General features: G+C 38.6%; 1 protein-coding gene across 3 annotated transcripts in view; it reads right to left on the minus strand.

Annotated features, from left to right (window-relative positions):
• The window catches only part of mettl22 (methyltransferase 22, Kin17 lysine), a 48,603-nt gene that overhangs the window by 6,243 nt on the left and 19,298 nt on the right, over window positions 1-23,062 (minus strand). For 2 of the 3 annotated variants that reach the window (XM_042392018.1, XM_042392017.1), the window contains exons 6-10: window positions 21,541-21,685; window positions 20,835-20,906; window positions 20,118-20,171; window positions 11,950-12,030; window positions 11,136-11,238 (exon numbers count right to left, since the gene is read on the minus strand). In XM_042392018.1, the coding sequence (XP_042247952.1) occupies window positions 11,136-11,238; window positions 11,950-12,030; window positions 20,118-20,171; window positions 20,835-20,906; window positions 21,541-21,685 (455 nt within the window). Of the gene's footprint in view, window positions 1-8,818; window positions 8,893-11,135; window positions 11,239-11,949; window positions 12,031-20,117; window positions 20,172-20,834; window positions 20,907-21,540; window positions 21,686-23,062 lie in introns of all 3 variants that reach the window. The other variant, XM_042392019.1, reaches the window with a different exon arrangement.

Consider the following 23,062-nt stretch of genomic DNA (forward strand, 5'->3'; position numbering starts at 1 on the left):
CACCGAACTGCAACTCACCACCAAGGTCAAGGAGATCACCGGACTGCAACTCACCACCAAGGTCAAGGAAAAAACTTGCTGAAAGAAAATTGTCTTGGAATGACAGCAACTGACTTGACCATAACTATGCAACAGAAGTGGTTCAGAAATGCAATTCTACATCAGGATCAAGAAAATATTCAAGGAGAGAGGGATTAACTGGGACTCTGGACCAAGACTGTACAAGATTGCACAAGACAAGGATACGACCTGAGGAAGTGGATATAAATTGTGGACATACCCAGTAGTACCATGGACACAGACACAATAACGGAGTGGCTTGAACAGGCCATGGCCTGTTGAACAAGTGCCCTGGTATGTGGTAGTGTCTGAATCTATTTTAGTTGTCCCCTCACTTTTTCATTTTAGAGCAGATAGTTCGGTGGAAACATGGAATATTTAGATTAACCTTGTATATATATAAGATATTTAGTTTTTTGCCATTTTTACACATATCCATTTTTCTTTGAAATGCACTATAGCAGGTACTAACAGATCTTTAATGGTCTTTCAGACAATGTTTTTACTTTGAATGAAGCTATACTACTTTACACAAAAGACCTCATTGGGAGTATACAATCTTCTCTATAGGGCCAAGTGAGGAGTTCTTATGAAGAAAAAGCAATATATGGCTGGATGAAACTAACTTAAAAAAATCTGGAGCCCTTTATTACCACCATGGAATCACTAAACAACACACCTGCTCAGGCCACGGCTGTGGAAAACACCTCGATGCCAAAACAGGTTTGGCCACTAAAAAGGAAAAGACTCTTTAGCCAAGAGGTTCTACAGAAACCTGAACTTTCTGATACAGAATACAGTCTAATATTACTTTCTGAAGTTAAGCTGAGTTGCCTGGATAAACACAACAAATTAGACATGCTGGAAATGATGAGAGAGGAAATCAGCTGTTTGAGGAAAACTGTCAGCACAAAGGAAGTTAAAATAATGGAGCTCACAAACACTTACAACAAACTCAAAGCCTCATTGTTAGATCTGCAAATAAGATCATGGGGGACAACTTAATCTATACCTGAATAGCAGAGACACCTAATGAATATACAGAACAGAAACTTAAGAACTTCCTCCATAAAGAGGTGGACCTACCCAAGGATAATGTTGAAGACATATCCCTTGCCCAGATCCACAGGCTTAGAAAAAAGAAAACCTTCACTGAAGCAACTTCATCTAACGCAAAATCTCAACTCAGACCCATCATCATCAAGTTTGACTTTGTCAAATAATGGGAGATGATAAGGCATCTTGCCCCATGATTAAAAGGGAAACCCTATGGGATTAGCGAGCAGTTCTATGAGAGAGAGTGGCTGCACCAGAGATGGGCTCCTGAATACATCTCAAACTTGGACCTAAAAAGTGGGACATTTTGCAAAATAATCTTCAAATAATCTTCAGAAAAAACTAAAGAAGAGGTAACAGCATTAATCAGCAAGAACAAAAGAGGAAATACCACCTTTGGATATATTTTTTAAATCACAACGACTACTAGCTGTCAACTGCTAACTGCTATCTGCCACTGTTACCAGCATTCCAAAGGAGAAACACAAGAGTTATTTTGTGAAGACAAGAGGAGAAATTAAGGGGTCCTTGTTGGTGGTATTCTCTCTCTCTCTCCGTGAACTGGTGTGATGGAGGTGCGACCGACGTTTGCAGAGGCCTCTCCTAGTTGCGACTATGCAGTGTCTTTGTCAACGTCTACATCTATGTCTGTGTCATCATGTGGAATGCAAGGGAAATATGTCTATGATTGTCATTTCCTTTTGGACATTCATAACAAAAGACTTTTGCTATGAGAATTAGCTGGGCTGGGGGCTAAATCAGCTGAGTGTGCCTGATCTGCAACATCTAGTGGACTTAAAGGAGACCATGGCCTTGCATGGAGCTATGCCGGAGAGCAAACATCAAAAGCAGTGTGACAGGACGTGATAGTGGGGCTGTTAATTCAAACAAACCAGCAGTGCCAACAAGTTGCCTAATGTTCTGTGGACAGCAAAATGAATTATATAGCTCCCCCATCAGTGCTGGTCACTCTTTTACATGCAAGAGCTGCTTACATTGAACTGAGACGTACTTTTCTCTCTAAATGCACTGTGCTGCTAACTGCTTGTTCTTTTATTGTTTTTCTCTTGAGATTTATATGTTTTTATCATTTTTTTTAGATATACAGTAAATCCTTTCTGTTGTTGGTGCATTACTGTGGGCTGGGGGAACAGCATTTTGTTTTTTTGTGTTTGCAAATACACAAGAAAATGACAATAAACTAAATCTTGAATCTTGAATCTTCCACAGATTTTTGTGGATAGGTGAAGAGTTCTACTGCCAATTCTCCACTCCAGACACAGTGTTGGATCTGTCAAGAGTGTGTTTGGTTATTAGTAATAATGAATAATTATCAGAGATATTTATGAATTATAAAATCAAGAAATTATTAATATTAATTAATAATATGGGGCACCACCTGGAAACCGGGACCAATAACCAAACAATAAGGTAGTCTCGTAAACAATTAATTTACTTAGGAGAGCTAATCTGGGATATCAGCACCACCAACAGTGACGTTTCAAATCCAAGCTCTGACTATAATCAGCCACTTATCACAATAAATATGAAAAATAATGACAAAAAGGCTTCTCTTTAAAGTTATAACAGTATTTATTAACCAATTAACAAACACTATACTACCAACTACCACTATACTACTAATCAAACAACACACATAAAACAGCAGCTCTGTATGGTTAAAACATGTGAGAAAAAGCGTGTGTATGAGTGACAAGATAGTTGACATGATCTGGCCAGCTGACGTCACTCGAGCTTACAATGGCAGATCTGGCAAGGTGACGTTGCATGAGATTCAAGATGCCGTGACTTTGGGAGGAAGTCACGTCACACATGAACCAACTGGTGGAGGTTGCCGCGGCGTTCCGATTAAACAATAGCAAGATGGCGCCGACCAGTGGTTGGTGGCATCTCTGCACTCACCCAATTTGCTTTATCAAACACGCGTTTCTAATGGCAGATAACGAAGGGCAGGGTGGCGCCGTGTCCCACGCTATCTGACCGTCAGATGTGTAGAAAACGTGCGTGATTATGTAGATGTGTGTGTGTGTTTGTGTTTGTAACAAGAGAGGGAAGGAGAAGGAAGAAAAGCCAACTCTCAGTCCTACAATTGAGTGGGGAGAGTAGCTGTTGCTTTATCCACAGAGAGCACGCATATGGATGGTAGTCTGTACGCATGTTGTCTGGTTGCAATTTACTTTTCGCTCCTGGTGGCCCAAACACAGCAGTCTCGAGTGGAACAACACAAACAGTCTAGTGTGGTGAACACAAACTAAACAGGCAGCAACTTCAAATACTTCTCAGTGTAGCAGAAAAAGGGACTCGGCGATCGGTTAAATCATGCAACAAAAATACAAGCACTAAGCTTATAAAACACACAAAATCTAATACAATCTCTGCCCAGACAACCTCTTAAAAATTCCTGAAGTTCTCTCTCCATCTTTCTCTCATAGGCCAAGGCAACCTCTACTTCTACTCTGTTTATTACAGCCTTTATAACGTCGCCTATACGGCCAACTTCTGACGAAACTACGATTTGTGTAGCTTAGTTTATTTGCTCCAAACCAGTAGATGAAAATGCTCCTAATTCACATTTTCTTTTTTTTGCGACATTTCAAAAGTTCACTTAAAATTTGTTTGACATTAGATGGAAACATGGCTAATGAGAATGTTGTAAATGAGATTAAGAAAGAAATTAGTGACTGTATAAAAGATAACAAAAATTGCTTAATAGGCCCAACTATCATATAGGACACGGTTAAAGCAATAATGAAAGGGAGACTAATTTCAAGATGGATGAAGTAGACAAAATCACAAAAAAACAAAGAGAGAACATCTTAAATGACGAATTGGAAAAGAAATTGAGACTCACAAAACAAACATTTTATGAATCGGGCCCAAAAGCAACAAACTAGACATTCCAGAGGAAATTCATAAAATCTTCAAAGATTACTATGAAACCTTATACTCACAGCCTAAGATTATCAATGAAACTCAACAAAGCTGTGGCACCACCATCATAGAAAGAGGTTGTGACATCAGGATAACATCTAATGCACACTACACATTATAGAACAGGCATCTGTTCAACATCAAAGTGCAGCTCTGGTCAATCATGATATGGAAAAGGCATTTGATAGAGTTGGCTGGCCTTTTCTGTATAGAGTGCTAGAGAGGCTGGGTTTTAGGTGCATACAGTCACCCAACCACTATAATAAAGGTCAATGGCCATCTGACATGCAGTTTTAAGCTGTTTAGGGGCACTTGCCAGGGCTGCTGCCCTAGCTCCTCCTTTTTTACAATATTCATAGAGCCTTTGGCTAGCTATCAGACAGAACAAAGAGCTGAAAGGAATCAATATAGCAAAAGAGGAACATATAATAGGATTTTTTGCAGATGATACTATAACCTATCTCCAAAATCCAAACTAAACACTTTGTGTCAACTGTGTTGACAATTCTGGATGACTACTGTCCTATTTGGGTTATAAATTGCACATCACAAAAACTCAGGTACTCTGTGTTAACTACATACAGAGGAAGGCAGAAATATAAATTGAAGTGGGAAGCAAAATCAACTAGAAATGCATTTCCTGCGGAAAATGCGTGTGAATGCTGAAAGCTGAGAGAAATTAAAAAGCTGAAAATATTAAAGACTTGTTCAGGATCCCCACCTGTACAAATAGAATTTGATTACCATGGCATATTGCATTTAAGAGATTTGGCAGTTCATAATTAGTATGGTGGTGTTTTATTAATGACCACAAGGTGGGGCTATTGGTGCCATGATTCAGTATGTCGTGCAGATTCTCATGAAAAACTTAAGTAGCCAGTTTGATTTCATTAAAGACAACAGAATTGCAGAAATATCATGTTATAAAGTTACTTTAGCGCCCTCTTCAGGTAGAATTTTATGAAATGTTACACACTTCTGTAATGTCCCCTTGTGTACAACATTCCAAACTTTGGTCGCAATCCAATCAAGTGTTGAGGAGTTATTGCCCATTAAGTGCATTAGGCCACGCCTTCAAAAGTTTGCTGACTAATTACAGATAAATCATAAGTGATATCCAAAAACAAATGAATAGGTTTTGTTTGGGGTCCTCTAAATGTGGTATATACCAAGTCTGGTTAAGATTGGATGAAATATGTGCCAACAGAAGCAAAACATGTTTATCAAAAAATCCAAAATGGCGGAAATTTCTTTTAGGAGCAAATGGGTGTGGCCTATAGCAGTCTAATCACCATCATCCAAGGAACATCAATCCATGTTTTTGATAGACTTACTGTTCATGAGTTATTAGCCAAAACTGACCACATGGTGGTGCTATTGGTACCATGTTTTAACATGTGGAGCATTTCCACATAGGACACCTGTACGCAAAATATCAACAGTATAGCACTTTCAGTTTTTGAGATATTAGCTTTCAAACATTCCTTTCCATTATAAATTTTAATATTTTAAAAAATTATATAAAATCACTGGAATATGATAGAAAGATAAAAAGTGATAGCATAAATGTCCTTAAAGAGCTGAACATTTTGATATTTGAATGGTTTCTGTTGCAAAGTTGGGAGGAGTTTGAAAGCTTGCAAAAAATGTACGGAAGAATAGTAAGAAGAAGAACAATAAAGATTAACTAATAAACTAATAACTAATAAAAAAACTAACAACAAAACTAGTAAAATATGTGGGAGTGCTAATCACTCAGGAATTGAACAAAATGTATAAAAAAACTACAACAATAAATAATACGATACAAAAAGATATAACAAAATGGTCAACACTAGTACTGGACTTTCGGTCAAGAACTGAGAAGGTGAAAAGGATGTACTGCTAAGGTTGCTATATCTCTTCCTACTACCAGTGAGAATCCCAGAATCTCAGTTTACAGCATGGGATAAAAAGATGGTTCATCTGAGCGGGAGCAAGGCCAAGGGTAAAATTTAAGACACTCCAAATTGACAAGGGAAACAGAGGCTTACCACTGCCAAATCTCAGAGAATAATATTATGCTGCCCAAATGAGATGCATTGTCTATCGGCGCTCCTTGGAGTATTAAGATTATTCATACTCCTACTGCTTCTATGTGTCCTTCCTCTACCACTCGGCCAGTCCTTACACACGTTTTGGCTGTTAACACATAGTGACTTGATTCCAAAGGAGTTACAGCACTAAAGAGCACTAAGTTATTTTATGAAAACAAGAAGAAAACATAAAGGATCCTTGCTGGTAATGTAATCCACACATGCTGCTCTCTATGCACCCTGGACTCTAGAGGGTGTGGACCTATACAGTCGCCTCTCTGTCCGCTCTGCTAAATTTCTGCACTTCTGTGAACTTTTTATGAATAATACTGGACATTATTGAACAATGATAACATATGAGTACAAGTCATTCATCAAGACAGGGAAGTGCTCAGCTCACCCTCCTGCCACTCTGCTACCTGGCCAGTCATGGTTTTCAAATGTAAACACCGGAGTAAACACTGAGGAAAAGGTGGAGAGGATTAGCACCAGCCGTGATCCCGACCACATGGACAAGCAAGATCATCTTCATCCCGGATGGGATTGCTGCCTAGGACTGTCCTGTGAGGCCATTTAAGCCTAGTTAAGTCAAGTTCAAAGCAGTTTTTCATCAGCAAAAAGACCTGGGCTGGTGTTTCATGGAGTGCTTTTTGGACTACTGTTGGTACTCACTGCTGTATTGCCTGTACGCATCTGTCTGGCCAGAGCAATCAACACTGATAGAAAACAGTTTAGCCACCGCACACTCCTAGCAATTGGGCTCAGGACAAAAGCTGGCTCATGGCCAGTTGAAGCTCCTACAGTGAGTTTCCACACAATTTGCTAGGATATTTTGCAATATCTGCTAGAGCGAATCACCGATCCGATGGACCAGTCATCAGCCATCCCGTTTTGGAGAATAGAGGGTCTTGTCGTCATGCTGCTCCTGCTCTCTGGAGATGTTCAGCTAAATCCTGGACCAATGACCCCTGGAGCGCTGCAGAACTTTGGTGCTGATTTGCGCCCAAGCCTAGTGGGAGCCTAGTGGGAGCCTTGCCTCTGGGACTCCTCCAGTGCTGGTGTAGGGTTAAGTCCCTGCATGTTTCGAAGGCAGACAGCACAATCTTCAAACAGACCAGCTCTTTCTTCAGCCCCCCAGGAACGCTGGCCAATAATATATAAGTGAAGGTCCCAAACCATCTAAAACAGGGGTTCTCAACCTTTTGTAACTTAAGGCCTACTTCTGATTGTGAAAAAAATTCTGAGGACCACCTTCCCAAATAAATGAAAAAAAAGAAAAAAACATAATCCGAAAGAAATTGGGCTGTAAATATGTGTTATGCCACCTGTCAGCTGTAATGAACAAAATAAATATTCTGTTTACCCTCAGCGAGACACTTAGAATGCAACTCTGACATGCAGAGTTGCATTCCGGGTTGCTTTCAGTTTGTTCCTTGCCTTTGATTTTGTGACAGTTACAATGGAAAATCCTCACATAAATAGGTGGTGGTGAAAGGCAACAGAAATTTGATTGCCCATTTTGACTGAGAGGGATATTGACTGGCAGCCACTATCCAGAATGAAGCAAGGTCAACTTGTGTGAGCGCAAGCTTCAGGCTGCGGTCTGCTGATAGTTCCATCAGTTCATTCTCCAACACAGTGGATAGAGACATGTCTTCTGAAGCAGGATCCCCAGAGAAAGCTAGCTATCTAACAGCTAAAGCTAGCTTAAAATTTAAGTGGTCATTAAAATTATGCACTTTAATTTGGTGTTTTTATTTAGATATAAAAATAACTAGCTTTGTAAACTTTAGAAATTATCGGAAAAAATAATTTTATACCACTGCCTCTGTTGCCCACTAGATGGCGCTCTGAGGCCCACCTGTGGACCGTGGCCCACTGGTTGAGAATGACTGATCTAAACAACCTCTTACAAACAGAAAGGATCAGATAAGAACCCCCCCATCTCCTGCATGGTCACCAAACCAGACCACTGACCCAAACCACCTTTGATCCTTCAAGCCACAAGAGCCAACAAGATGGGAAGACCAATTCACACCCCAATGTGAACTGATTGTACCATTTGGATAAAAGACTCCCACCATTGGTTATCATAACTCATCTCTAAGAGCCAGTCACACACAGAGATAAACTAGCACCAACTTTAATCCCACAGTGGATTTTGACTTTCAAGACATGAATGACCAACCCAAGAACTGATCGCTGGGCAAACCAGCATAATGCACAAGACATGCTGCACAATATGCCGTGCTCCAGTGACATACAGACACTCACAGACCTTTACCAGAACACACACACTCAAATGGCATGGACCCCTGCCGTTTGCAGTCAGATCAAGAAGAACAGAGGACTGTAAAACCCATGGAACTACAAATGTAGTTTTAGATTTTGTCTAAGGACAATTAATATTCTATGTTAGTATGTGTGTGTATATCACAATATGTGTTGTTATGTACTTTAGTTAGACTTTTATTACACTGCCTTTAAGCAAAGAAATGTACCAAAAACATAATTCCATCATCCTTGATAACACTATCATGTTTAGTACCGTTCTGCTTGTTTCACTTTCAGAACACTAAAGCTACTATCAAAAAAGGCAAAATTAGGAATCATGCAATTGTTAAATTGTAAATACTTTGATTAAACAAATAACCACATTCAGGAATTGTACCCACCTGTTGGTGGACAAGAGGGGACTGACTGCTCTCCCAGAACTCTGCAACCCCTGGGATTGGCCAGGATGCACCTTCTGGGTGGCAGACTGAAACTTTAAAACCATGTCTTATCTGAGACTCTAAGCTGCTTTAGGCTGCTCTTTGCTGGTTCTTCTTGCTTTTGTCTTTGTCTTCTTGTTTTCTGCCATGCCAGTGAAAAGCTTGTATTTTGCTAGTTTGAAGATATTTTTCAGAACTATAGGAGGTGACACCTCAAAAGTCTAGAGTCATGAGTTGAGGATCAAGCCTAGGAGAGCATGAACCAGAAGTTCTCTTCCAATGGGGACTTTTTGAACTCCAGACCAGCCGACTTACTCATCATTACAAGATTCCGATTTCAGCTTCTCACCCCAGCACATTGGACTCCAGGGAGAGAGCAAGTATTCGTACAAAACCTTCATCAATTTGCTTAAACCCTGGTGCTTTCATAATTTCTAACTTCAATTGGCAATTCAGAACTAAGCTGTAGGTAACAGTCATCTCATCCGTTTGTCAGGTCTCTCATACCAACTACACAATAGGTAACTTTGCATTATGCAGTTGAATCATTCACTAGCCGTAGCCTTGTGTACGAGTTTCCCTTTCCCTCTTGTGTTTTGTTTGTAAAATGTTGTAGTGTTTAGTACTTGTAGCTGTAGTATTAGTAATAAATGTGTATGTAATTACATTGGACTTGTTTGTGTTTTCTTGTGCTTGCATCTCAGTCACTTAACCTTAAAAGACCTATACCCTTGCAAAATCATGATTAAGATTAATAACAATCAAAATTCTAATGGACCTCTCTTGTGTGGCCAAGAATGAGGACTATTTCACTATTAGACCTGATGGAAGAGGAGTAGGGGTGCTTTGTTATGTGAGAGACAAATCAAATGTGAACATGTGGTTTACAATGTATTAGATCATAACCTAACCCTATGTTTGGTCCTAAATTAGATTTAGGACCACAGCAACTATGCTGTCCTCCTTGAGTCCAACTCCAGTTCTGATTTTCAGGACTTGTGACTCGACTTGGACTTGAGCACTGATGACGCAGACTCGGACTTGGACTCAAGTATTGACTGCATTTGGACTAGGATGTTGGAGATGAGGACTTGGACTTGTTGACTGATAAAGTTGTTTTTGTTTGTTTGTTTTTGTTAGTTTTTTGTAATAGGCCCTAATTTGGCATAAGATATTAGCTATATTAATCAGAGATGCACCAATCAATTATCTGCTGATCTAAAACGGCCGGTTTTCAGCTGATCGGCCATTGGTGACTGACAGATCTGTCTCATATATATTTTTGCCAGTCAAGTAAGGTTTACATCATGCATAGAGCAGCAGCTGTGGCACAGACATTGTAGCCACACACACACAAAATATGCATGTCGCACACACAGCCACAGCCCTACACACAACATGCATGTCATGCACACAGCGCACAGACAGCCACAGCAACACACACACAATATGCATGTTGTGAGCACAGCGCACAGACAGCCACACACACACACACACACACACACAACATGCACATCACGCACACAGCGCACAGACAGCCGATGTAAATGGGTCTGGATCAGAGCAGAATCCAGTGTGTTATTCGTCCCGAAGCTCTCTCCTTCAGAGCTCCTGGCACTCAGCAGCTGTCTGTCCCTCCGCTTGGACTCGAGTCCAACTCCAGTTCTGATTTTCAGGACTCAAGATATGACTCGGACTCGAGATTTAGTGACACGACTACAAGACTGGCTTGAACATATGGCGAGTGAGTATGTTGGAAAGTTACTGTCAGCAAACTGTATGTATGTGGCGGGGGGAGGGGGGGGGGGGGGGGGGGGGGGCTCACTCAGCTATCTTTTTGTTAATGGCTGAGTGAGCATTTCATATGAGTAACCTGGAAAAAAACGCAGATGGAGTTGTCCTTTAACTAAGTGACAGAAGCCCTCTGGCAGCCATAGAAATTCTGACAGGAGCAAAGGAAATGAAATGATGTATATATATAGCAACAAAGTCTGTGTAGGGAAGAGGTCAGGGTAGATGGATGGGTCAACAAAACATTAGACTTTAACACGGGAGATCACTGTTCATTTCCAACTGCAAGCCCACACTTAAAAAAACACTACTACGATTGTCCCCTAACCTTAACCACATGGTTATTATCATGACCATGATGACGAAGGTCCCCTAACCTAACCTAACCCTACCATAAGTACATATTTTAATGCAAACCATGATCTTTCCCTGAATCTACCCAGACATTAACCATAGTGCTGTCACATCACATTGGTCTTCTGCTTACCTTTTCTCTATGGAGATGAAGATTGTGCAGTTGTGAGGAAAGTTACTGCAGAGTCTGTACAGGGTTCGGAAAAGGCCATCTGTCAGATCATCATCGTAGCAAACTGGTGACACAAAAAAAATCTAATTATTCATTCTGCTTTTTTTGTCAATCTCTGGATATGCATCATATCATTCTATGTAAAAGGCTTAAAGAGCTGCAATATGCATTTATTTTAATAGGATAAATGCAATCTCTTTCTCCACGTAGAATGTATGGTTCATAACAATGCAATGATTGTTCAATAATTTAAGTTGTTTTGTCAATAATCTGACTGGTTTTCGTGTTGGAGATGCCACTCCTCATGAATATGGAATGTTTGGGAAAATCTGTTGGGAAGAGTGGGTGGTTTGTTCACTCATTCAATAAATAAATGGGATTTAATGCTTTGTTTTAAAATTAATGTGATTTTATTAAATTTTTAAGGACAAAAAGGATATCTCAATCAGTAAGTAGGTATTCAGTGGGTTTACTCGAAATTTCAAGTCAATTTATAAATAGATTGTAACAAAAGAAAGTATTTTAATTAATTTATTAATGGATCCCTCTTGGGGTGTGGCATCACCATAATAAAAAAATCAGAGGTTTCTATGTTTAGCTTGATGACAGAACTGAAAAAAAAAAGTCAGAGCATGCACTCCTGGTCACAAAACAATCAGTAATATCATAAAAACAAATCATGGTTCGTTGCATCTTTTTTGAGAATCCAAGCCAATTTAACTTCTGAATCCTTCATTTCACATTGTCATGGTTCTGTTTCAGCTCAATAACTTACCATCAGCAGCAATGATGAAGCTAGTGTTGTTATACATATCCACTACTTCCTCCTCTGTCCAGTTAAATTCCACATCAGCATCTACAAAGAGTAGACAAATGGACAAACATTTTTTGTGGTCAAAAGTTGGCTGTTCTTGTTGAAGCAGCTCATACCCAAGCTGATGAAGGAGGCCTTGGAAGAAAGTCTTCCAAATTTTCTTTTTCAGTTCATGTACATTACAATCTTTTGTTTTTAACCAGAAATGAAAAATTTGTAATTTGAAGTTACCTTTTATAAACCGAAACAATGAAAAATATGTTATTTGATTATAATTTCAAATCCAAAGACAAAAAGCAAAAAGTAAGCCTTTTTTTATTCCTTAGTTAAAAATGGCAGATGTTAATGTAATGATTAGAAGCACTTCTTCTTCTGCCATTCGTGGCAACTTGTGTATCAACATCACCATTCTCAATTGGCAGCAAAACATGGACCAATATGTCATTTTTAGAAATAATAGTCTCATTAGGGAGTAGGACATGGCCACAGAAAAATTATGTTGCATCTTTTAGGAAAAAATTTACTCAAACTTTGCTCCATTTGTTAACATAATATACTGCAGTGTTGCAGGTCTTTTATTACAGCACAGATAAATAGGGGTCAAGTGATGTACATTCTGCTTGACCTGAACCATATGGATGATAACTGTTGTAGTCTTTATGAACAAACATTCCTGTACATATTTACAAGGTATTTTACAGTGAAATATTGACTTGAATTTAGAATTTGGTTGTGTGCGAAAGTTGGGGTGGCTGTGTCCAGGAGGTAGTTCTTTTTAATTGGAAGAACAGTGGTTCGATTCCCAGCTCCTCCAGTCCACATGTCAGAATGTCCTTGGGCAAGGTATTGAACCCCAAATTGCTCCCGATGGCTGCACCAGCACCCTGCATGGTAGCTTGCCACCACTGGTGTGAGTGTGCGTGAATGTGGCTTGTAGTGAGTCTAAAAGCACTTTGCATGGTCGGAGGACTAGAAAGGCCCTATATAAGTGCAAATCATTAACAATTTACCGTAAAGCTGGTTAACCATTCAAGTAGCTTGCTGGCTTTTTTTTAGCTGGCTTGTTACTTTGTAACATAAGTTGTAAATTTATAATCTGTGTAATTAATTTTAATAAGCTATGAGTTACAGAAAGCCTTTACTAACTACTTCTAACTTGGTTTTCAACTACTGCTGCTTCACATCAGTGTGATATTGCTTTGCTAGGTATGAAAACCCTTTAACAGGTAAAAAAATGGAAGAAACCTCAGGAAGAGCAACAGAGGAGAGATCCCTCTCCAAGGACAGACATGGAATAACTGGTACAGGTCTGAATGTTTGACCTCTACAGGGAGGGGATCTGGTGGCTCTGTTATGCTGTGGGGGTCATTTTGCTGGCATGGTTTGGGTCCACTTAGAGGGAAGGGTCAGTGCAAATCAATACAAAGTTGTTCTGAGTCATCACCTTTATCCTATGATGAAACATTTCTGGATGACAATGACAATGCCCAAATTCATAGCCTTGGCATTGATTCTACAAGTCTCTGGAATTCTTCTGGAGGGATCAACACCATTCTTCAAAAAGATATTCCCTCATTTGGTGTTTTGATGATGGTGGTGGAGAGCACTGTCTAACATGTCAGTCCAATACCACTACATTGCTATTCTTGCTACACTGTCAGTCAGTGTCCCCTGACATCCCACATCACATACTACATAGACCCGAGGCCAAACCCCCTTTAGTCATTACCCTCCAGTGCTCTTTTGCATTTCTTAAATATGCTGGGAGGGAGGGAGCTAACAGAATTTGAGTGTGTAGTTAACCTTTAATGAAGCTACTGCTCCTGTGCCTTGTGCAAGTCAAAGCCCCCTCCTTTAAATTTGACGTATATGTACAAAATTTGGCAGGAAGATGTACCATCTGCAGACTATAAAAACTAGCCTCTTGGAGCAATACCCTACCCTTCCAACAGGAAGTCAACCATTTTGAGTCTACTTTGCAATTTTTTTGCAAAGTGAAGCCATTGACAGGTGTTGTATTTTAACAAATTCCTCCTATAGATTTAACCCCAGCAACTTCAAATTTGTTAGGTTACATCTAAACACCTTTGTGATGCTAAATTGTGAAGCTTTAGCATCACTGATTGACTGCATGGCAGGGTCTCGCATTAAATAAACAAATAAAAATCAAATAGTTATAAGATGTCTTTTGTGTACAATGAATCATAAAGGTGCATTAGGTCAAACACACAATCTGTCACTTCATCAGTGCTTCATTTTCTCATGAAAATTAAAAGTAGTAGTTAGGACCAATATGTCTGGTTTGAGAAATAGAGTAGATGTGGATCTTAAAAGTAATGCTAGCCTATAGTATGGGCTAAGACAAGTTCAGTATCACACTTTGCCAACTTATTCTAATGAGTACACGTAAATTAAACATGCTGATTGTGGCTGTTTATAGTTTGGAACATTAACATGATCACCTCATTAATGCAGTGAGTGTTCTTCATTCTTCAGCAATTTGAGAACACACACACACACACGTTCTTCATCAGTTAACTGAACTGTTAGACAACAGAGCTTCAATTTGACACATCACCTTGTGCCTAACACTAAATAGGCTGTGCACAAGACCGGAGCTTCCTTTTACAGAGAGCCCATTTTGGTAATTTTTTAATTGAAAAGATGTAAATATAGCCCCTCCAGGATATGGAACATAAAACACATATTTTCAGCAAAAATTGATGATTAGATACTTTTTATGTCATAAATTGAACAAAAATAAAACAAATAAAAACATCATTGTGGCATGAGCAAAGGTTTGGGCACCCAAAGTCACAGATTCTTTTTACAAGGTTTCAAACCTTAATCAGCTCATTAGGCCTGAGGTTTGTCAACAACTGTCATTAGGAAATGTCAGCTGGTGCCAGTTTCAGACTCTTCAAACCTTGTGTGAACACTAAGCAACTATGGATTCCTATAAGCAGCTATGTAAGACTCTGAAAATGAAAGTTATAGATGCCCACAATGCAGGGGAAGGCTACCAGAAGATAGAAAAATGTTGTCAGCTTGCAGTTTCCTCAGTGTAAAATGTAATTAAGAGATGGCAGTTTAGGGGAACTGTGGAGGTCAAGATGAGATCTGGAATACCAAGAAAACTCTCAGAGAGAACTGCTCATATGCTGGTCAGAAAGGCTAATTAAAACCCTTATTTGACTGCAAAAACCTGCAAGAAGATTTAGCAGACTCAGGAGTGGTGGTGCACCATTCCACTGTGCAGCGATGCTTGCACAAACAAGACCTTTATGGAAGAGTCAGTGGAAGAAAACCTTACCTGTGTCCTCATCATAAAATCAAATGTCAGAAGTATGCAACGGCACATCTACAGAAGCCTGATGTATTTTGGAAACAAGTGCTGTGGACTGATGAAGTCAAAATAGAACTCTTTGGCCACAATCAGCAAAGGTATGTTTGGAGAAAAAAAGGAGAAGCATTTCATGAAAAGAACACCTTGCCAACTTTAAGCATGGGGGTAGATCTATCATGCTTTGGGGTTCTGTTGTAGCCAGTAGCATAGGAAATATTGCATGGTTGAAGGGAGGAAAATACAGGGTTTACCATACATTCATTTATTTGTGGTGGCCGGCCACAATATCAACATTGACCGCCACATAGATTTTCTTTTTTTTTTTTTTACTATTTAAAATGGGTAAAATCTTATTTCATGGTAGACCTGAATACAGCGCATTAATTCACTCCAACAGACCCGTCTGTGAATAGCCGGCAGGGGCAGAAGGACTGTTATTGGCTTTTCCCCGCAGAAAAGACGGCTGGCCAAATTCTTGAGTAGAATCAAACTGGTGTTCATGAATGGTTAGTATCATGAACATCTGCATAATTTTCCACCAGAAAAAAAATTAGGAGGTGTTAACGTATGTAAAGGTGTTATCAATACTTAGGACAAGAGATGCTACAATTATAAACTAAAGTGCCTGCTCCGTGAGTCTGCAGCAGTAGCAGAGTTGCAGCACTGAGTAACACAGTGAGACATTCTACCACAGACCTCCCTCCTGCTCTCTGCTGTAGTTGTTAACAAGCAGCAGCTCATGTCTCCCCGGGTCTCAGTGCCGGTCCCTCAGTCCCACTCTCTACCTGCTCAGCCTGCTCTCTGCATGGTAGGCGGGTTGCTCCAGTTCTAGTTGAAAGCAGCAGTTGTACTCTGGCTCATCCTTGCATCTGTGTGCAGCCACACACACATATACACACTTTCTCTCTCTCTGTTGACCACACGCTCCCTATGCACTGAGCTATTCCTTAAAGTAGCTATGCTACTTATATAATACACTTTAATTTAGAAAACATATTAAAATACTTTTTTTTTTTTTAATTCCCGATGCTTAGGCCCGGTGGGGGGTACACTGCGAGGTGGAAATCCTGCGAGAAGTTATCTCTAATAAGTTAGTCTATGTTCTGTGTTTTGACAACACTGTAAAAATACAGCTTGGTCGTCAAGGTTAGTTATACAAAGCTGTCCGGTATTTGCAGTTGAGAACACCCCCTTCCACCCCCCCAAGAATATTGCAGAACTAGAAGCCTTTTACAAGGAAGAATGGGAGAAAATCTCAAATACAAGAATTGAAAGAATTTTAGCTGGCTCCAAATACCGTTTACAAGCTGTGATATCTGCCAGAGGGGGTGTTCTTAAGTACTGACTATGTAGGGTGCCTAAACATTTACACATGCCACAATAATTTTTTATTTATTTATTTTTTGTTCAGTTTATGACATAATTAATGTTTGCTAAAAATATTGTGTTTTATGTTCCATATCCTAGAGACGCTGTATTTACATATTTTCAATTTAAAAAAATCACCAAAATATGCAACCATTCTCACATCACATCAATGTGTAGCAGCATTTGTCCCCAGTGCAAAACATATTAGTTCCACAATAATGGCTATAAAATTGTGAGATGCCTACTTTTTAAAAATCTTTTCTATTAGCCTGTGTCCACATCACGTGACTGTTAAGTTTCTGCCTGTGAAAAAAAACAAAAACAGATTTACAGATTTTGATTTATTGAACAAGACAGTGTGCAGTATTAAGCGTAAATGATGCCCTGCACCGGAGTTAGCTTGAAGCTAATTTGCATCTGTAGTCCATTATAATCAAAACATACAACAGCACAACAACAAACAGTACAAAGCAAAAAACAAAACAAAACACAAAGAACACACCATACAAAATACAAAGCTACACACAACAGCACATCACATACACCCACAATGTCAATTAAGAATTAATAATGTATACTAGGCTCAGCGGTCATACAGCTGATTCGTCTTTAGTTGATTTTTTAAATTTTTTTTTATTTTTTTTTTAATTTGGCCTTGAATGCATTGATAGAACTACAGTTCTTCATATAATCAGGTAGGGCATTCCACTGAGTGGTGGCTTTCACACAGAAAGCTGACTGCCCAAATGCAGTACGACGAAATGGTATGGTACAATCTTGTATAGAGGATATTCTGGAGGATCTAATAGAACTTACTGAGTGAGTGTACACACAGTCACATAGTGGAGGGGGGGCCAAACCATTTAAAATTTTATAAACTAGACACAAATTTGAGAATAATCTAAAATTGTCAAAGCTCAGTAAATTGTATTTCTCCAGTACCCTACAGTGATGGAAATGCATTGGCTTTTTGTCCAGAGTTTTTAGAGTTTGTTTGTATAAGGACTCAAGGGGTTTTGTGGCTGTTTCTCCAGCCTGCCCCCTACATGTGATGCAATAAGACATATGAGAAAGAATCATAGCATGCATATATATCTTGGCTGCGTCCAAAGAGAGACAGTTTCTAATATGTCTAAAATTTGCTAAATTGTGCTTTATGGTTTTAACCGTTTTTTCAACATGTTTCTTAAAGTTCAAATTTGGATCCAGTGTCACACCAAGATATTTAAAATCAGTAACTATGTCAATTTTTTCAGCTTTGATGAGAATATCAGCGTTGAAAAAATTGACATTGTGACAGCTGATATTCCTTTTATTCTCAGTGGAAAATGCAATATTTAAGCAATATTCACTTGAGGGTGTGCTTTACCAACATCGTTGGCACGACAGTAATGTGGTCAGGAATGAGGCGCTTGCACTGAATTCCATAAGCATCACTGAAGTGCCAACAATAAGGTAAAGCACACCCTCGAATGTAATATTGCGTTTATACAACATTTACCAACAAAATAAAAGATACAAACAAAAAAAACCAAAAACTTTTTGCTTGTGTTATCTCTGTTTCCATAGAACTACATGGGGTATGACTAATACGTGGAAAACAATCACTCAGGTCAGTAGAATCCTATGTAATAAAACCTAGTTAACTACTCCAGCAGGTAGGTCAACCCTTAGTAACGACCTAGCAACAGAGACGATTCAATCAAGTTCGATTCCATCAAGTCTATTAGCTTAGCTAATCAAGCTAATGCTTTCTGGAGATCGCAGCATTTCCCAAACTGAATAAATACCATATATATAAACACAAAAGTGCTTTGCTAGCTCAATCTCTTTGTGACTAAGATATCCGCTGAAATTTTTTTTTCCATTGACAGATTTAGCTACTATGTCCGCAAACTTCACGGACATTTTTAACCTAACTTAGTAGCGTCGTGTCACTAGCACAGCTGATGGAGGATGCCTGAGTGGAAGCTGAGATATACTCTCAACTGAAGGGAAAATGGCTAAGTTTTGCTGTGTATGGGGGTGCCAGGTAACGATGAAGAGTGAAGAAGGGTTTGGGTTTTGTGTCAGAATCACTCAGAATCTTGTGAACTTAATGGAACACTGATGAGGGAACAGTACAAACCACTGAGCTACTCAGGAATCCCAGCATAACACAGTAAAAGTTTCTTGAGGAGAAACTGATTACTGTAAAAACTTAAGTTTCTAACCTCAAGATTTGTACATTATTAGTGGCAGCAGAAGTAGCTGAGCATAAGGATATATGTCTACACAGTGCTTCAGGAGGAGAGAATCTGTAAATTTTAGAAAGGGAGGGTGAGGAGACACACAGCCTGCAGACTGTATGGCAGTGAATGAGAGCTTGACAATGCTCTCAATATCAATTTAGGTTTAGATCTCAAAAACTATAACTCCGATGGGTTATATGTTTGAAGTTGTTTCATAGGTTGTTGACATAGCCTCCTGAGGGGGCGAAAGTTGGCTGTGATGCAGCTTCTGGAAGCTAACCAATCAGGACAGAGTGGGAGTTTTGAGTTTTGAACTGTGTGAACTCATGCTAAGATATTCCATATAAATATAGACCTGGAAATGTGCAGAGTACTGCCCCCACTAGGAGTATAAATAAAAATAAAATACATAAATATTAAAGCAAAATCAATAGTATTAGTAAATAAAGAGGTCTTCAGCTTACAATAAAGGTCAGTATAGTCTGGCTTTATTAATTTGTAAAGTCTTAAGGATCTTAGGAGGATGGCAGCTTTTACGGTTCTGTTGTCTGCTTTTGCGGTTGTGTTTTCTGCTTTTGCGGTTGTGTTTTGTTATTTGTTGTTGTGTTTTGTTATTTGCTGTTGTGTTTTGTTATTTGTTGTTGTGTTTTGTGATTTGTTGTGTTTTCTCTTTTGTTGTTGTGTTTTGTTATTTGTTGTTGTGTTTTGTTATTTGTTGTTGTGTTTTGTTATTTGTTGTTATGTTTTTTGATTTGTTGTTGTGATTTGCACTTCAGGGCCACTGTAGTTTTATTATCAATTCACTTTGGTCATGTCCAAGTTTGAATCAATTCTGGACTAAGGTACTTAAAATTTTTTCATAGAGGTGTCATAGTCATGTCATGTGTCAAGGTCATAGAGCCCAGAACAAAATTTGGCAGTGTTTGGTGTGGCACTCAGTGATTGGAATCTCTCTCAAGCCCAGACTGAAGCTCTGTCCTTCTCATCACTTTTAGGAGGACGTTTCATTCTATGTAATTGTGTCTGTAAACACAACACACATAATATACTGTTCTTGTACTTTATTTTCATTGGAATGTCAAGATATTTATATGATAGCTCTCAGACAACATGTTAGTTTTTGTGTGTCTTTTTGTATGTTGGCCAGTACTCCAGATAGTGACTGCAAAAAATAAGTATGTTACCTGTACAAAGGTCATGCTGGAGCCAATCCAATTTTCTCACTCTCACCTCACCACCTGATGGTCAGAAAACATAGTATTTAGCCAAACTTTTATATGCTTTTCTTGGGTTTTCATTTTACTCTACAGTTTAAGTCAAAATGTAACTTTTTTCCAGCTCATTAACAAATTTGACAAGAAAAAAAATCTAAAAACAAAATGCAGAAATAGGGTACAAGTTACAACAAAATCAAAGTCTGCAAAAGCCATTCAGAACTGGAAATAATTGAGGGGAAATGAGGGGAAAAAGAAAAAGTAATCTCACAGTGGGTACGTTTACATGCACACTAATATTCCACTATTATTCCGAATATGACAATATTCTGAATTTGATACAAGTCATGTACACAGCATATTCTGTTTGGATATTCCAAATTAGGCCTTATCTGAATGTAACATTTTCCGATTAAGACGTGGGATATGCCGGTATTATTCTAGTTTTAGGAGCATTCTTTGGACATGTATACAGTGCATTTAGAATATGGGTCTCAATTAGGTTTTTTACTGTAGTTTACAACACACAGCTCTCTTGCCTGTTTACCCCTGCACTGGCAAAATGACATATACTGAAGCTGGAAGGCAGACAGAGGAGAGGAATGAGAGAAGAGTGAGCCTTTTTTTCGGAATAAGGGCAAAAAATGGAATATTTTGTGCATGTAAACGTAGTCAGTGATATCTCACCTGAAGGCTCCATCAAGTGTGTATTTAATGTAACATTTCTCCTGCACATGCTTAGAAGGTCCTCCCCCACATCTGCAACACAAAATTAGATAATTCAGCCATGAAAACAAACAGTAAAATGTCTACTGTTTGCTAAACTTCAAAATAGTTTTTCTCTATCATACCTATCCAAATCCCCCCAAAAGGACATTAAAGCACATTTTTAAGGTACAGTACCTTGAATTTAGAAAAGGGCTACAATTCAGCTTTACAATGTGTGTGTTGTCACTGCTTGAATATCTGAATTAAACTGAGGATTCTGTGAATACAACTGAGACGACTCGAGAATGGAAGTTCATTCTTGACCTTAGTTTAAGTAGGTGTGACAAAATATTCTCAACACCTTTTCTGAGCTTTCAAACTAATTTTACAGTCTTCATTAGTGGTCACCTGATAAAATCTAAGCCAGCTCCATTCCCTGATGAAGACCATGAGATGCAGTTTAAGGTGCAGAAGAAAACAAGTAAATTGACCTTTGCCTTCAGATTACTTGCACATAGTGTTACCAAGATCTAGAATGACCTTGCATGCTTCAAGTTGATTCAGTTGTATTCACAGAATAGTTCGTTTTTTTTTAAATTTCAGACTAATATATTCAAAGAGAAATAAGACATACAGTAGCTGATCAGTATACAATTTGATTAGGATCTACTTGATGACATTATACCTGTGCAGTACACTGTTTTGGCTATGGTTGCCATGATGATGCTGGCTAGGCCAGTTCCCGCTCCCAGCTCTAGGACTGTTGCTCCTTTGAACATGAATGGCTTAGAAAGGATGAAGTCAGCCAAGAGGAATGCCCCTCGCCATACCTGAGGTAAGCAAAAAAGAAATTATACTTTTAATGCCTTCTTGACATCAACCATCCCCAACACAAACAATTCATGGCACAGTTCAGAAGTTTTTCCATTGACATAATGTCATTTCCATTCATCATATTATATTTATATTTAACATTTTGAAAAATATATTTATTAAAATGAATTTAAATCAAAATAAAACTCTTACTTCAACTAAATTAGAATGATAAAACAAAATATTTATTTTTTTACTTTTATCTATTGGTCAGGGTTGGACACATATACAATGCATGATATGCATACACATTAGGACTAAGAATCTCGAGGTTATCACATTTTTTGAGAACTGTGCAGCTCAGCTTGTCATGTAAAAAATAAGGCAAGACTTGATAACACACAGTGATTACATAGAAATGCGACCATACAGTAAGAGAAGCTATGCAAGCACATACTGGACCTCACATATACATCTATTTTTACTCTTACATATTCATTCTACTCTCATATACAGTGCATACTGTATATTTTCCTTCTGATATATATTTATTTTTATTCTCACAAACACACACACACAAACATTTTTATTCTCATATACAGTACCTGTCAAAAGTTTGGACACACCTCTTGAATGAGAAAGTGTGTCTAAACTTTTGACTGGTACAGTACATATATTTTAACTGACACATTCACATATTTTAACTCAGATAATCATCAGTTTTTTTTTTAAGTCTGTCTTAAAACAACAATCAGGTACCCAAATGAAGATTCATTTGATGAAGATTAGAAGATCCCTTCACAATGCACTTACTTGTAAGTGATGGGGGACATAAACCACAAGTCTCCTGTGCAAAAATGTATTTAAAAGTCTATCTTAATCTAATATGAAGCTTCAGCTGTCCAAATGAGTCATATCAAGTAGGTATCTCCTGGTATACATCCACTTGATATGACTAACTCAGACTGCTGAAGCCTCATATAAGTTTAAGATAAGTGTGTAAAAGGATAGGTTAACAGTTTTTCCAGTGTGTCTTAATCCTATGTATGTATATATATATATATATATAAAATTTAGCACAAAAAGTAAGGAAATTTGTGTTTGGTAGATTGTTGTAACGATGCTTCTTGGCAATAAGTCTTTTACCGTTGGAGAGCCTGTTTATTTCTCTTTTAAATGGTGCCACATTTGTAAGGAACATGCATTTGTGGGATGAGCAACAGAGCTGAGTATGTGGCTTGCGCCCATGAAAAATTTGCCAAATCTTCTCTGCCAATGCCAAACAGCTTATTTTGCTGTTGCTAGTGACTCTTGTTTTAAGCTTCTGGTACCCCCAGGTGCTGCCAATCAGGTGCCTGATTGGCATCTGATTGGCAGCACCTGTGAGCATGGGC

Source organism: Thunnus maccoyii, chromosome 18 (assembly GCF_910596095.1).
Source record: "Thunnus maccoyii chromosome 18, fThuMac1.1, whole genome shotgun sequence".
In the NCBI taxonomy this organism is placed as follows: Eukaryota; Metazoa; Chordata; class Actinopteri; order Scombriformes; family Scombridae; genus Thunnus; species Thunnus maccoyii.